Genomic DNA, 13,549 nt, shown 5'->3' with positions numbered 1-13,549 from the left:
TGATATTTATATATATATTTGTACATATATATATATTTGTTTTTTCTTTAAAAAGTTCTTTAAAATCTCTTGGAGGTGATGTAACACTGATGTAACACTGTTTGGCAGGTGTCAGGTGGCCACATTGGCTGTGCATGGGTATTTGGCAAGTGTAGGAAGGCTGGGCAGTAACTGGCAAAATGTCCCACACCCAATGGATGGCAGAATATTGCAATTCCCCTCCCCCCCCCAACAATGATTCCCAAGACAGTCTATAATTAGAACCAGGATGTTCAAAAATCTTCATTGTAAACAGCTTCCCCTCCAGCCCAGGTGTGTGTTGCACTGAGTGGGTGGAGCTTGTGTATTTTGGCAAAGGTATAAAGTGAATACAAGGAGCTGCCTCTGCGGCTTGCTGTATTCTACAAGGACCCCAAATCCCCCTTGTCCCAGTCCCACACATGCACCTACTCACCCACCCTCCATAGGCAAGGAAACTAAGCTCATTATTTCTCCCAGTGACAGGTAACTGCCCCATACAAATGCCTCACGGGAGAAGGTCCAGACGCTCCAGCTGGTACAGATACAGTCAGTGCTGCTCAGAATGGCACTAGAGAAGGAGACATTCATTCCAACCCAGGTCTCCCTGGCATAGAACCACTGGATTAATTCTAACCCACTGCCTGTAGCCCATCCTGAAATATCCAGTAGTTTTGTAAGCCTGAGGTATAGCGTTCCTGCACCCCAATGTCTGTAGGGGGTGGTGCAGGAGAAAGTCTGGAGTGATCAAAGGAGCGTGGCATAATTGGGCCCCTATCTCGCTCTCTCCAAATGCAGAACCCACAAACTGTCTCCAAGTCTCTGTCCGGCTTTTCTCTCAGGCAGTTTCAGGTTTAGGAATGAGGTGGGAGAGAGAGACACAGACTCCTCCACTCAGGTTCTTGTAACAAATCAAAATGAGTGTTTGGCTCTTACGCCCCTGGCGGCCCTACGACTCGGAGCTGGAGCGCGAGATGTTCTGCAGGAGCGACTTGTAAACGCCTGAGTTTAAAAAACGTGGGAAGGAGTCTCTATGCATCAACGTGTAGATCTGCAGCTGCGCGTCGTCGAACGTATGGGAGGACGGCTCCTGCATTCGCCGGTTAATCATCTCTCTGACGCGGGAGTCCAAGCTGACCTGGGGAGCAATAGATGGAATATTCACCTTATGGGATGGGAAATGACAGAATTCTTCCTACTGATTACGGATAATGGGGGGGGGGGCAACAGAGACGTAAGGAATATTCATCATATGGGATAGGAAATGACAGAATTCTTCCTACACATTACAGATAAATTCTGTCACTACAAATCTTGGGGTCCCTAATTAACAAAATGATCAGGGCCCTGAGTTGAGACATAGACATGGCTATAGGAGTCTTCAGATAATTGGCAAGTGTCAGAAGGCGGTGAACTACTGTGCTTTAGTGTGAATATGTTTGCAGTTAGCTGTTTGTCCTTTAGATGGCACTGCAGCCTTAGAGATGGAGCATAGACATAGACAACCTGACTGAAAACCAATGGAGATAATCAACAGGCAGCTCTGTATTCACTTCTCAGCCTGAACTCCCTCAGTTTCTATTCCCCAAGTTTCACCCTATTGTGTTGCACCCGTCATTACAATCCTGCTGAACATTCTCACTTCCCCTGGCCGCAACCTCAGGGTGTGGCCCCTTGGCGACACTTCCTCTTTTCTTTCCCAGCACATAAATCTTATTATCACATTCCACTGGGGCAGAACTAAAGGACCAAAGTGCTCTCAGCTTCCCACTTAGGCCCGCAGACACTAGATTATCCAGTCTGAGAAGTGGTACCACATTTATTTTGCTTTGGAAGCCCAACAGGGTGCATAACTCAGCACCCCCTTCCAATCACATGGGGCAGATGTACAGACTCCTCACCTCTTTGGGGGACAGGATGGAGATATAATCCTCATATATCATCCGTGCCTTATCCTCGATGCTGTGCTTACAGTAATCTTTCTTCAGCTCTTCGCATGCCAACCAGAACAGCATATTCTCCTCACTGTATTCGGTGCGCAGAAACTCGCGGAACACGTTCCGGCCAGCCGGATTCTTCATCAGCTTCTCAAAGGAGCTGGCCCAGCTGCACACCTCCTCCGAGCTCGGTTTGGAACTACGAGGGGGAAGAGAAAATAGTAAAGGGAAAGTTGCACCTGCTCCTTCACTGCCAGTAAATCCCTGTCATTGGCATGGGTGCAACCAGCAGCCTCTGCACTAAACATGCCATAAGCCATTCTCTAACATCACATGCCCGTCCCTTATGTACATGACTGCTGGGATCATAACCTGTCAGTGGGTGGGCTTCTTGGTGCTCCCTCATCATCACACTCACCAAACTTCACAGTGAGGGACAATCTCCAACTTGGTGTCCCGAGAAAGTCTCCTGCGTCTGTTTCGGTCTTCATTCCTGGAAGTAACAAAAAAGAACGTGTAACTGGGTTAGGGAGTAGGGAAATGCCTAGAGATGCTTCCTGCTTTAGTATCATAAGGTTTTGCCATTCTGTGAGTGTTCAGAAGTATGACTTTACATTACTCCCTTTAACCCTAAATTAAAGATAAATCTTTGTCCTTTACTAGTCTACTAGTCTGACAGATCCCAAGGGTCACTCCCCCAGGCTCCTCTCACCTCCCACCACTTGCTCCATGCAGCCACCCCCCAAAAACCTTCTCACCATGAGCAGCTACAGCAGCAGCACCAGCAAAAACAGCAGGGGTTGGACCGGTGGTTCCGGGTGGGCTGGTTCCTGTCATATCGCGACATGGGAGACTCGATGAGATCAGGCCCTGTGTACTGAGATTTAGAGAGTTCCATGGTTAGAATGAGAGTGGGGAGCGGTGCCATAAGGGGGAGAATTCAGTGGTGAATTCTGCATCATTCTGGATAATTGAGCAGCCAAACTGCAACCCAGAGAGAAACAGTACAGAGCCTGCTCTGGATTACTGAGCTGCCAGACTGAACCCCTAAAGAGAGAGGAACAGTTCAGAGTCTGCCCCCCTGGGTTACTGTGGTGCCAGAATAGATCTCCAGAGAGTGAAGGAATCGCCAGAGAGTCTGGCCCCAGTTTACTGAGCAGGCAGAATAAAATCCCAGACAATTCAGAGTCTGCCCCTGAATTACTGAACTGCCAGAATAAAACCTCAGAGAGAAAAACAGTTCAGAGTTTGCCACTGGATTACTGAGCTGCCAGAATGAAATACCAGATAGAGGAACCATTCAGAGTTTGCTACTGGATTACTGAGCTGCCAGACTGAAACCCTAAAGAGAGAGGAACAGTTTAGAATCTACCCCTGGATTACTGAAACCCTAAAGAGAGAGAGAGAGTGACAGAAAAATAGTTCAGAGTCTGCCCTGGATTCCTAAAATACCAGAATGAATCCCTAGAGATAAAGAGAGAGGTACACTTCAGAGTCTGCTCCATGATCACTAAACTGCCAAACTGAACCCCAGAAAGAGGAACAGTTCAGAGTCTGCCCCTGGATTACTGTGTATCCAGAAAGAATCCCTAGAGACAGAAACAGTCCAGAGTTTGCCCATGGATTATTGAGCTGCCAGAATGAAACCCCAGAAGAAACAGTCCAGAGTCTGCCCATGGATTATTGAGCTGCCAGACTGAATCCCGAGTAACTACACAAGATTTGGCCTTTAGCACATTGGGCAAAGGCACATTGGGTGCAGGCAACTAATGCACTAAGGCCACTTGCTGGCTGATTTACACCCTCTCTGATAGAAACCCAGATAACATATCCAGCCAAGATTCTCCCACTACAGCCACACAGAGGGCCCTGACCCCTCACACCATATAAGGGAAATCCAGTTCCACCTTCAGCTAAAGGAAGGGAATGTGGCACAGAGGGCTGGCATTGTAAAGTTATGCTCTAGGCTGAAACCGAATTATATTTCTGGCATCAGGAAGGAATTCTACTCAGCCTTTGTGACAAACTTGGAAACTAGAAGTCGTTTACCAGGTGGGGGCATTTACCTTTCCTCTCACAAAATGTAAAGTGACTGGAGAATTATTTTCATAAGGTTGACTGGGAAATACCATATTGCTTTGTCTAATTACACAATAGACTTATACAGTCACCCAGAAGCAAAAGAGATGTTCATAGAATTCCTCTACTAAATGAAGCAATATGACACCTCCCTCCCATATGTATAATTATAAATAAACAGAGAAGGAATGTTCTGGGCACACAATAAGCTATACCCTCATACTGTACTGTCTAAGGGAAACAATATGGCACCTTCTCCCATATGTATAAATACAAATATACAGAGAAGGAATGTTCTGGGCACACAATAAGCTATACCCTCATACTGTACTGTCTAAGGGAAACAATATGGCACCTCCTGTCCATATGTATAAATACAAATATACAGAGAATGAATGTGCTGGACACACAATAAGCTATACCCTCATACTGTACTGTCTAAGGGAAACAATATGGCACCTCCTTCCCATATGTATAAATACAAATATATAGAGAAGGAATGTTCTGGGCACACAATAAGCTATGCCCTCATACTGTACTGTCTAAGGAAAACAATATGGCACCTCCTTCCCATATGTATAAATACAAATACAGGTATATAGAGAAGGAATGTTCTGGGCACACAATAAGCTACACCCTCATACTGTACTGTCTAATGGAAACAATATGGCACCTCCTTCCCATATGTATAAATACAAATATACAGAGAAGGAATGTTCTGGGCACACAATAAGCTATACCCTCATACTGTACTCTCTAAGGAAAACAATATGGCACCTGCCTCTAATATTAATAAATACAAATATACAGACCTACTTGCAGAGAGTATGCTCCAGTGGAAACATTCCCACTCCTATCCATACTACAGAGGATCTTGGCAGTAGGCCCCTTAGTTTCTCCCTGTCTCCGAGTCCCATGGAGGAATAGAGCTATGAGAACACACACATTGCCACCTCTGGTTGAGGGATGGGAGTAGAGGGGGTAGGAGGGGAATTATGACATCCTGCGGTGAGAATGTAACTTCCTGGCTGCGAAACTTCCGCTCACAAGCCCAGGGACTGATACGTCATACCTAGAGCCATCCATGCAGGGGGGCAGTCCCAGCAGGGGTCACAGGGTGTCTGGATGCCTCCCATCACATCATTACCATAGTTTTCCTTCACTTTGGGTCTAACTCAAAGTCCCTCCCTCAGAGGTGCCCACAAAGAGTTTATGATTACAGTTAAGTGCAAGCTCTTGAGCAAGTTCCGCCACTTCCTTTCCTGTGGGACTGCACGTCCTGTTTTTAGGGCAACATGCGGCTGTAATTCTCTTGCAGTTCCTGCTCTTATGGAGTCACACAATAAGAAGACTTTCTGGGACTCCCTGTATTTTCCCAGTATACAGAAATCCCCTCTCTGTTACCCCAAGTGGCTCCTATTTTGGGAGCAGTGATATACAGGCATTTACTGTGTCATTGTTTGTATATAACTCCCTTATTAAGCATTGAGGTTACCCCATGACTACTTAATACCCAGGCCATGTGGCAAACAGAGCTTGTTATTACTAACACAACCCTTCCCCCATTTTACACCTATAAGTGTACACACACACAGGACAACTGCAGTATTGCACACCCACAAGACACAGTCATGTGACACAATGAATCCAACAAATGGCATAGTGTTGTTAGTCGCACAAGAACAGAACTGCACTGCCATGTTTAATGATAAGAAATAATTTTAAAAACGTTTTATCTGGGACTTCAGGGGTTAACATTGTTCTTTAGGGAGGGAGAGGAAGAAATTGCAATGAAAAAACAGGAAGCACAGATAGAAAAGAAACCGCAAAGCTCAGCACCCTCTGTATCTCAGCTAGCACCCTCACACCACCCACTATGTTGATTCTCTAGCATTTCAATTTTTTACTCCCCCCCCCCCCCCCATGGACTGAATTCACTCAGGCAGCCAGTGAACCAAAGTTCTGCCTAAATTAATTTTCTAATATTGCCTACATTCCTCCCCCAAAACTCACTAGCCATGAGCTGCTACCACCACCCTATTGGTCTAGATCCCAACTTTGCCCAAACCCAACAAACTCCTCTACCAAACTCACTCCTAATCCCACTGGTCTGGCTCAGATTCATCATCCATTGCATCCCAATAAAGCCCCTCTGAAACTCATCCAGCTCCTTATCTGCAAAAGCCAACACCTTACAAATACCCTCCACTTCAGATTCTAGTCTCACCCACCAAAATATCCTACTCTCTAAAACTCCAAAAATGTCCAAGTCACTGCTTAGTCTCTGCCCTCCCCGTTCTGTCCAGTTAAATTTTCTCCCCTATGCAGTAATATCCTCTTCACTTCCCCATCACACTCAACCTAACGTTTTATTTCTCAGACAACTTCTCGATTACTCCTCTTGCAGCATCCTATCGACGGCTTCTTCTGCTCAGCAAAGTAAGGCAACTAACTATAGCACCTCTAGCTCTTGCTGATTACAGTTTCTGAAACTCAAGCAAACTTTCATTAATCTTACTAAACACCTACAAATCCTACTCATACTCCTATTTCTAATCTAATTCTCTCCCACCCAGTTCTGTTCCTCAGCACCTCTCCTGCACCCCCCACCCATGCAATTTTTGTGCCAATCCTGCTCAGAGCCTCTTAGTTTTATTTAAGAGACCCAAATGTAACTTCCTAGGCCTGCGCAATATGCTAAAGCAAAAGCTAAATTTGACAGTTCTGGCCTCTCACATTTCCACCCTGTCCCACTGATCTAACCATCCCTCCTACTGGCAGTTTTACTACTCAGCTGACTTCCTCACTTAGAGCTAAACTACACAAGAGATTCTGTAGAATGGTGTAATATTGATATATTGCATCCTTCAAGTTGGATGCAGTTGCAAGCATTAAAAAGTAATAGAAAAAGCTCATGCGTAAACTGCATGGAGGCATTGTTATCCAATGGCGCACCTGTGGGAAGGGAAAGTAGTGTCTGCATTCGATGAGATAAAATTAGATGGTGACCTTTTCTTCTTATTGAAATACATTGACAGTCAGATGTTGATGCATGAATAAGACCCACCATCTGATCTGATCCATTGTTACAGCTGTGATCAGATTTTGTAGGATGCTTCAAAATCTCACGTTGTTGAGTAACCAGATTTCACGTAACCAAAAAAAAAATCAGTGTAGTTTAGTCCTTAAACCTTAATATAGTTTAAGAAAAAAAGAAACCCCACCAAATAGAAGTTTCTATACCTATACCAAGTCAAATTGAACCATAAATTGCAAAATCAGACTGATTAATGATAATAATAATTCATTAATAAGAGTGCTGGTTATTAAGTTAAATAAAGTGCTAGTGCAAATAAATAAAGTGAAAATGGGTCCAATGGGTGTATTACCCCACCAATAGATTCCAGTAGTACCCCTTAATAAATAAATTCATTCATTAATTCATATAGAGTGTGATTAAACCAGATAAATATAGTAAATTAGTATTGCAATAGATTACACCAATAAAGTGTGGTGCAATAAATAGGTTAAAAAATGAGACTTGGTAATGAATTAAATGGTTAAAAAGGAGTTGGTAAAAGGATGGCCAAAATTCAAAATGGGTTAAAAGGTTATTCGGTCATATTCCAAGATTAGAGTTGTGAGAAATTGGAAAATATAGTAGGTGGAGTTGTCCCAAAAACTAACTGCCTATTTTGTTTCTAGAGCCTGGGACACCACAAAGTCAAGGCAGGACAGGGTAACCGGAGCTGTGGCCTTGTAATTTAAATTGCCCTAACAATTAGAAGAGGCTAAATAGCCCTAAAAAAACACAAACTCACGGCCCCTTAGAATGGAAGGAAGATAGAAGAGGTGGTATAGTAAAGTATTTAGACCAAAATTCCTGCCCCCATAAGGATATCCAGTATATTCCCCTAATGGAATTGTTGTTCAGAATCAAATTCGTTAGGATAAGGAGATCAATTTTCAAAAGAACGCCGACGCGCGTTTCGCTTAGAAGCTTTGTCAAGGCTTTGGGATACCAATCTAATCACAATAAGACTTCACCCAACTTAGATCCTGTACTACCACCAAGTCCTAAGTCCACATCTTTCAAACTCTGTAGCTACCAGGCATTGACACCCTATCCCTCTGTTTTCTCTTTCAACAATACATCTGTTTCACTTTCTCATCCTCTACACAGTCATCAAACCTTCCACCCTCTACACAGCCATCGAACCTTCCATCCTCTACACAGCCATCGAACCTTCCATCCTCTACACAGTCATCAAACTTTCCATCCTCATGTCTGATCGTATCATAAGACATCCATTGCCAATAAATGCTTCCTCTCTACTTCCAAAGTCTTTTCTTCCTTGTCAAGACATGACTCAACATCTGCTGCCACTAAACTTTCCGCCCTCTCTCAAACTGCAATGCGAGCAAGTCCTATGTAAACACCTCTCAACCACTGCAGAAAACAAGTCTTGGCAGCCTTCTGTCCTCAAATTTCCATATCCAATGCCAACAAACCCTCTGGCCTTTCATTTCATCCTATGCTTCTAGAAAGGCTCCTCATCTTGTATCTCAAGTTCCTTAGCCAACAAGATGACTTTCTCATCACACTGAAGAAAAAAAAATTTATTATTCTCCCTTCAAGATTTCAATACTCTACCCCAGGGCTGTCCAGCAGGTCTGCCCCCCCCCATGTGTGCCCCCCCCCATGTGTGGCCCCCACATCAAAGTCTACCTGCTATTCTGCTTAACATGTATAAACTTTAAAAGGTATCACAGTGCTGGTGCTGATGAAGGGGTACCAGCACTGTGTTACTGTATGTATCTTAGAGTAGTCCAGAATAGTGGAAACTGTCTCCTGCACGGTTCTGCCTTCCCTATGCTCCCTGTGTGTGCCATACTCTGCCTGTGTGTGCCCTGCTCTGCCTTTGGAACATAAGCCTATGTGTTTTGGGGGTTTGTTAGCATTTGAAAATTATTGTTAGGGGGCCCTAAGGTGATTAATCATGTGCTTGGGTACTGTATTATACAAAGGAACAGTTCAATGTAAAATAAAAACAGGGAAAATATGCTAGGCTAGGTGTAAAATAAAAAATGTTTCTAATATAGTTAGTTAGCCAAATTGGAATGTATAAAGGCTGGAGTGAGTGGATGTCTAACATAATAGCCAGAACACTACATCCTGCTTTTCAGCTCTCTAGCGCTGAGTTAGTCAGTGACTAAAAGGGGGGGCGCATGGGACATAATTGTTCAGTGAGTTTGAAATTCATCCTTAGCATGCAGCTCAGACCCATGTGGCCCCCATCAAGTCACTTATTGGTTACTGTCTGGTAACCAATCAGTGGAAACCAAGAGAGCTGCAAAGCAGGAAGTAGTGTTCTGGCGTTAAATCGAGACACCATGACATCTAGATCTGGGAGATCCCACTTGTTTACCAGTTGTTGAAAAACTTTTGGTTTTAGGTGCCACTGCCCGGGGTCCAAGGTGTTACGGCTCAGATAATCGGCTTCCCAGTTCTGCACCCCTGGAATGAACATTGCCGATATGAGGACCCTGTTGAACTCTACCCAAGACATAACCCAGGATACCTCCTTGAGGGCTGCTGCACTCTTGGTTCCCCCTTGTTGGCTTAGATAAGCGATGGTGGTGCTGTTGTTGGATTGAATCCTGACATCTGTCCTTCAGCTGAGTACATTACTTGAACAGGGCATAGTAAACTGCTCTTAATTCTAGTATGCATTCTTAAATGTGTCCATGTGGCCTGGCACACTTGGGGTGGCCATGTCGCCCCCGCCCATCCTATGAGGCTGGTGTCTGTCGTGACCACTTCTTGGACTTGGAGAGAGCTGAGGTAGTGTTCTGGCTATTATTTTACACTTTCAGTCACTCCAGCCTTTATACATTACATTTTTGGCTAACTAACTATATTCCAAACATTTTTTATTTTGCACAGCCTCTCTGTTTGCCCAGTTTTTATTTTTACATTAAACAATTCCTTTAATATGACAACTTTTTTCACATATGAGTGATAAATGATATCCCTGCAGTAAACACCAATCATGGCTTCTATTAATGGCCCTCCACCGTGTAGGCCAGAAAATTTCCGGCCCTCGGTACCACAGAAGTTGGACAGCACTGCTCTACCCTAACCTTACCTTTATATTGTTACCTTACCTAGGTCATATGGTTCTTAACGAAGTGCACCCTATGGCAATTGTCTTTTCGTTTTTAAACTTTTTAGTTTCGTTTTTAGTCCATTGCGTCATTTACATAAACATAAATACAAAATTTGCACATGGATAATGTAAGTGCCCACCTATCACTAGTCTGAAACCTAAAATTAGATGAAGTGCAGCAGATCAGGTGTCAAAGATTAGAATTAGGGATGCACCAAATCCACTATTTGGGATTCGGCCGAATCCCCGAATCCTTGGTGAAAGATTTGGCCGAATGTTGAAACAAATCCGAATACTAATTTGCATATGCAAATTAGGGTCAGGAAATTAAAAAGTGAAAAAAATTCTTCTTTTGTGACAAAGAATTAGGATTCGGCTGAATCCAAATTCTGCTGAAAAAGGCCGAATCCCGAACCAAATCCTGGATTCGGGGCATCCCTAAAACTTGGAGGAAACATATTTTAACCTGAGACATTTAGTATGTTTGAGTGAGTGGTATCACCATGCCTAGAGTGGACGAGGTCTCTGAGGCCTTTAGAAAGAAGGGTATAAATCAATCTTGAAAAAGGTCACAAATACAGATTCTAAAACAACTGTGATCGATCAATCCACTGTCTGCAGGATCATCTACAGTTGAAGAAAAATTCACTGCCAGTGTGCCCAGGTCAGCCTCATATAAGAAAGCAAGATGCCGAAAGAAGTCTCTAAGAACCCCAAAATGTAATTTATTAACCTACAGTCAGTTCTACCCACTACTGATGTCTCAGTGCATGGCGCTACCATTACTAAAAGGTTGTACAAATGAGATCTAGGTGGGTTTGAACAATTCTGCATGGAGGAACAGTTGGATTAATAGTCTGGGACTGTGGCTGTGGGTTAGCAGGTATAGTGGGGAGAAATGGTGCCTATAGTAGCAGTGGGATAATATTCTCTGGGAAGGGACTGTGACTGTGGGATAGCAGGTATAGTAGGGAGAGATGGTGCCTATAGTAGCAGTGGGATAATATTCTCTGGGAAGGGAGTGTGACTGTGGGATAGCAGGTATAGTAGGGAGAGATGGTGCCTATAGTAACAGTGGATAATAGTCTCTGGGAAGGAAATGTGGCTGTGGGATAGCAGATATAGTAGGGAAGAGATGGTGCCTATAGTAACAGTGGGATAATAGTCTCAGGGAAGGGAGTGTGACTGTGGGATAGCAGATATAATAGGGAGAGATGGTGCCTATAGTAACAGTGGGATAATAGTCTCTGGGAAGGGAGTGTGACTGTGGGATAGCAGGTATAGTAGGGAGAGATGGTGCCTATAGTAACAGTGGGATAATAGTCTCAGGGAAGGGAGTGTGACTGTGGGATATTGGTATAATAGGGAGAGATGATGCCTATAGTAACAGTGGATAATAGTCTCTGGGAAGGGAGTGTGACTGTGGGATAGCAGGTATAGTAGGGAGAGATGATGCCTATAGTAACAGTGGATAATAGTCTCTGGGAAGGGAGTGTGACTGTGGGATATCAGGTATAGAAGGGAGAGATGATGCCTATAGTAACAGTGGATAATAGTCTCTGGGAAGGGAGTGTGACTGTGGGATAGCAGGTATAGTAGGGAGAGATGGTGTCTATAGTAACAGTGGATAATAGTCTCTGGGAAGGGAGTGTGACTGTGGGATAGCAGGTATAGTAGGGAGAGATGGTGTCTATAGTAACAGTGGATAATAGTCTCTGGGAAGGGAGTGTGACTGTGGGATATCAGGTATAGTAGGGAGAGATGGTGCCTATAGTAACAGTGGATAATAGTCTCTGGGAAGGGAGTGTGACTGTGGGATAGCCGGTATAGTAGGGAGAGATGGTGGATAATAGTCTCTGGGAAGGGTAAGTGGTACATCATATTTCTCACTCTCAGCCATACTTACCATACATTCACTGTTAGGGGTGGCCCCTGGGTCCCAATACATTGCTGGGGGCACAATACAGCAGCACATGTGGGAATGCACTGATCACAAGGGAAGGGGCTAATACTCAGAGCCCAGGCAGCACCAGACCTAAATCCAGCCTTTGGCCCCAGATGCTGCAGCTTCACACTAAGGGGCACAATGATTGTAATTTCACTTTAAAGGCCCAACACAAATGTCCCCCATTGTTTACCCCCCCCATTACGATTCCGGAGTATTTCTGCAGAAAGAACTCCAAGCTCAGTGTTTCACTTCCTGTGCAGCCCGGGGGCACATCATGAACCCCTCCCCCGGTACATGCGAGAGGAAACACAATGTATGAGCTCAGGACACACAGAGTTACATTGTCTCCATCCCCGAGTAGTCCCGGTGTCCCCCTCCCCCCTGGCCATGCAGCGTCCCATCTCCCACAATCCCCAGTGACCACTCACGATCTGGGCAGCAGCAGAGGATCCCGGGCGCTTCCTGAAGCACATCCGCCTGGCTGGGCACGAACCGGGACACACGGGAGGGGGAGGGAGGGGTACTCGCACTCAGCCGGAGCCACCACCGCCTCCACTGCGCATGCTCCCCACCCCCAGCCCCTTCACTGCCTGCAGCGCCTCCACGTCAGGCTCAGCCCTGCGCTGTACCAGCGCCCCCTTCCGGCAAATGGTGATACGTACCGAATGTTTCCTTTCACTCTATAATATGCCCTATAACTGCATCCTTCTCTGTAATCTATTTTATCCCATAGTATTCCGTCTTCCATTATGTACTTCTCCTGTACTCTATACTCTCCCATCTAACGCTATCCCCTCCCATAGCCACCCTCCCAGTACTCTATCCCCTCCTTAGTATTCTATCCACCCTCCCAGTACTATATCCCCTCCCATAGTATTTTATCCATCCTCCCAGTACTCTATCCCCTCCTTAGTATTCTATCCACCCTTCCAGTACTCTATCCCCTGCCATAGTATTCTATCCACCCTCCCAGTACTCTATCCCCTCCCATAGTATTCTATCCACCCTCCCAGTACTCTATCCCCTCATAGTATTCTATCCACCCTCCCAGTACTCCTTCCCCTCCCATAGTATTCTATCCACCCTCCCAGTACTCTATCCCCTCCCATAGTATTCTATCCACTCTCCCAGTACTCTATCCCCTCCCATAGTATTCTATCCACCCTCCAGTACTCTATCCCCTCATATAGTATTCTATCCACCCTCCCAGTACTCTATCCCCTCATATAGTATTCTATCCACCCTCCCAGTACTCTATCCCCTCCCATAGTATTCTATCCACCCTCCCAGTACTCTATCCCCTCCCATAGTATTCTATCCACTTTCCCAGTACTCTATCCCCTCCCATAGTATTCTATCCACCCTCCAGTACTCTATCCCCTCATATAGTATTCTAT

The 13,549-nt window shown here is 44.9% G+C and overlaps 1 protein-coding gene across 9 annotated transcripts; it reads right to left on the bottom strand.

Moving 5' to 3' along the window:
* On the bottom strand, positions 1 to 13,004 carry rgs19.S (regulator of G-protein signaling 19 S homeolog). 9 transcript variants are annotated; one of them, NM_001087682.1, is given in 6 exon segments: positions 1 to 1,028; positions 1,031 to 1,156; positions 1,920 to 2,154; positions 2,374 to 2,448; positions 2,714 to 2,832; positions 12,581 to 12,718. In NM_001087682.1, coding segments are annotated over 6 exon segments (678 nt in total). In that variant the 5' UTR covers positions 12,626 to 12,718; the 3' UTR covers positions 1 to 950.
* Positions 13,005 to 13,549: the final 545 nt, after the last annotated feature.

Source organism: Xenopus laevis, chromosome 9_10S, assembly GCF_017654675.1.
Source record: "Xenopus laevis strain J_2021 chromosome 9_10S, Xenopus_laevis_v10.1, whole genome shotgun sequence".
Taxonomy (NCBI): Eukaryota; Metazoa; Chordata; class Amphibia; order Anura; family Pipidae; genus Xenopus; species Xenopus laevis.
Note: the sequence above shows the minus strand (reverse complement) of the source record. Positions and strands in the feature narration are given on the sequence as shown.

Coding starts and splice junctions, on each gene's coding strand:
- rgs19.S (XM_041577676.1), bottom strand. CDS start 4,951: ATGGGACTCGGAGACAGGGAGAAACTAAGGGGCCTACTGCCAAGATCC. Junction 2,449..2,713: donor TGCTGCTGTAGCTGCTCATG/GTGAGAAGGTTT, acceptor TGTTACTTCCAG/GAATGAAGACCGAAACAGAC. Junction 1,157..1,919: donor CCATCCTGTCCCCCAAAGAG/GTGAGGAGTCTG, acceptor ATTGCTCCCCAG/GTCAGCTTGGACTCCCGCGT.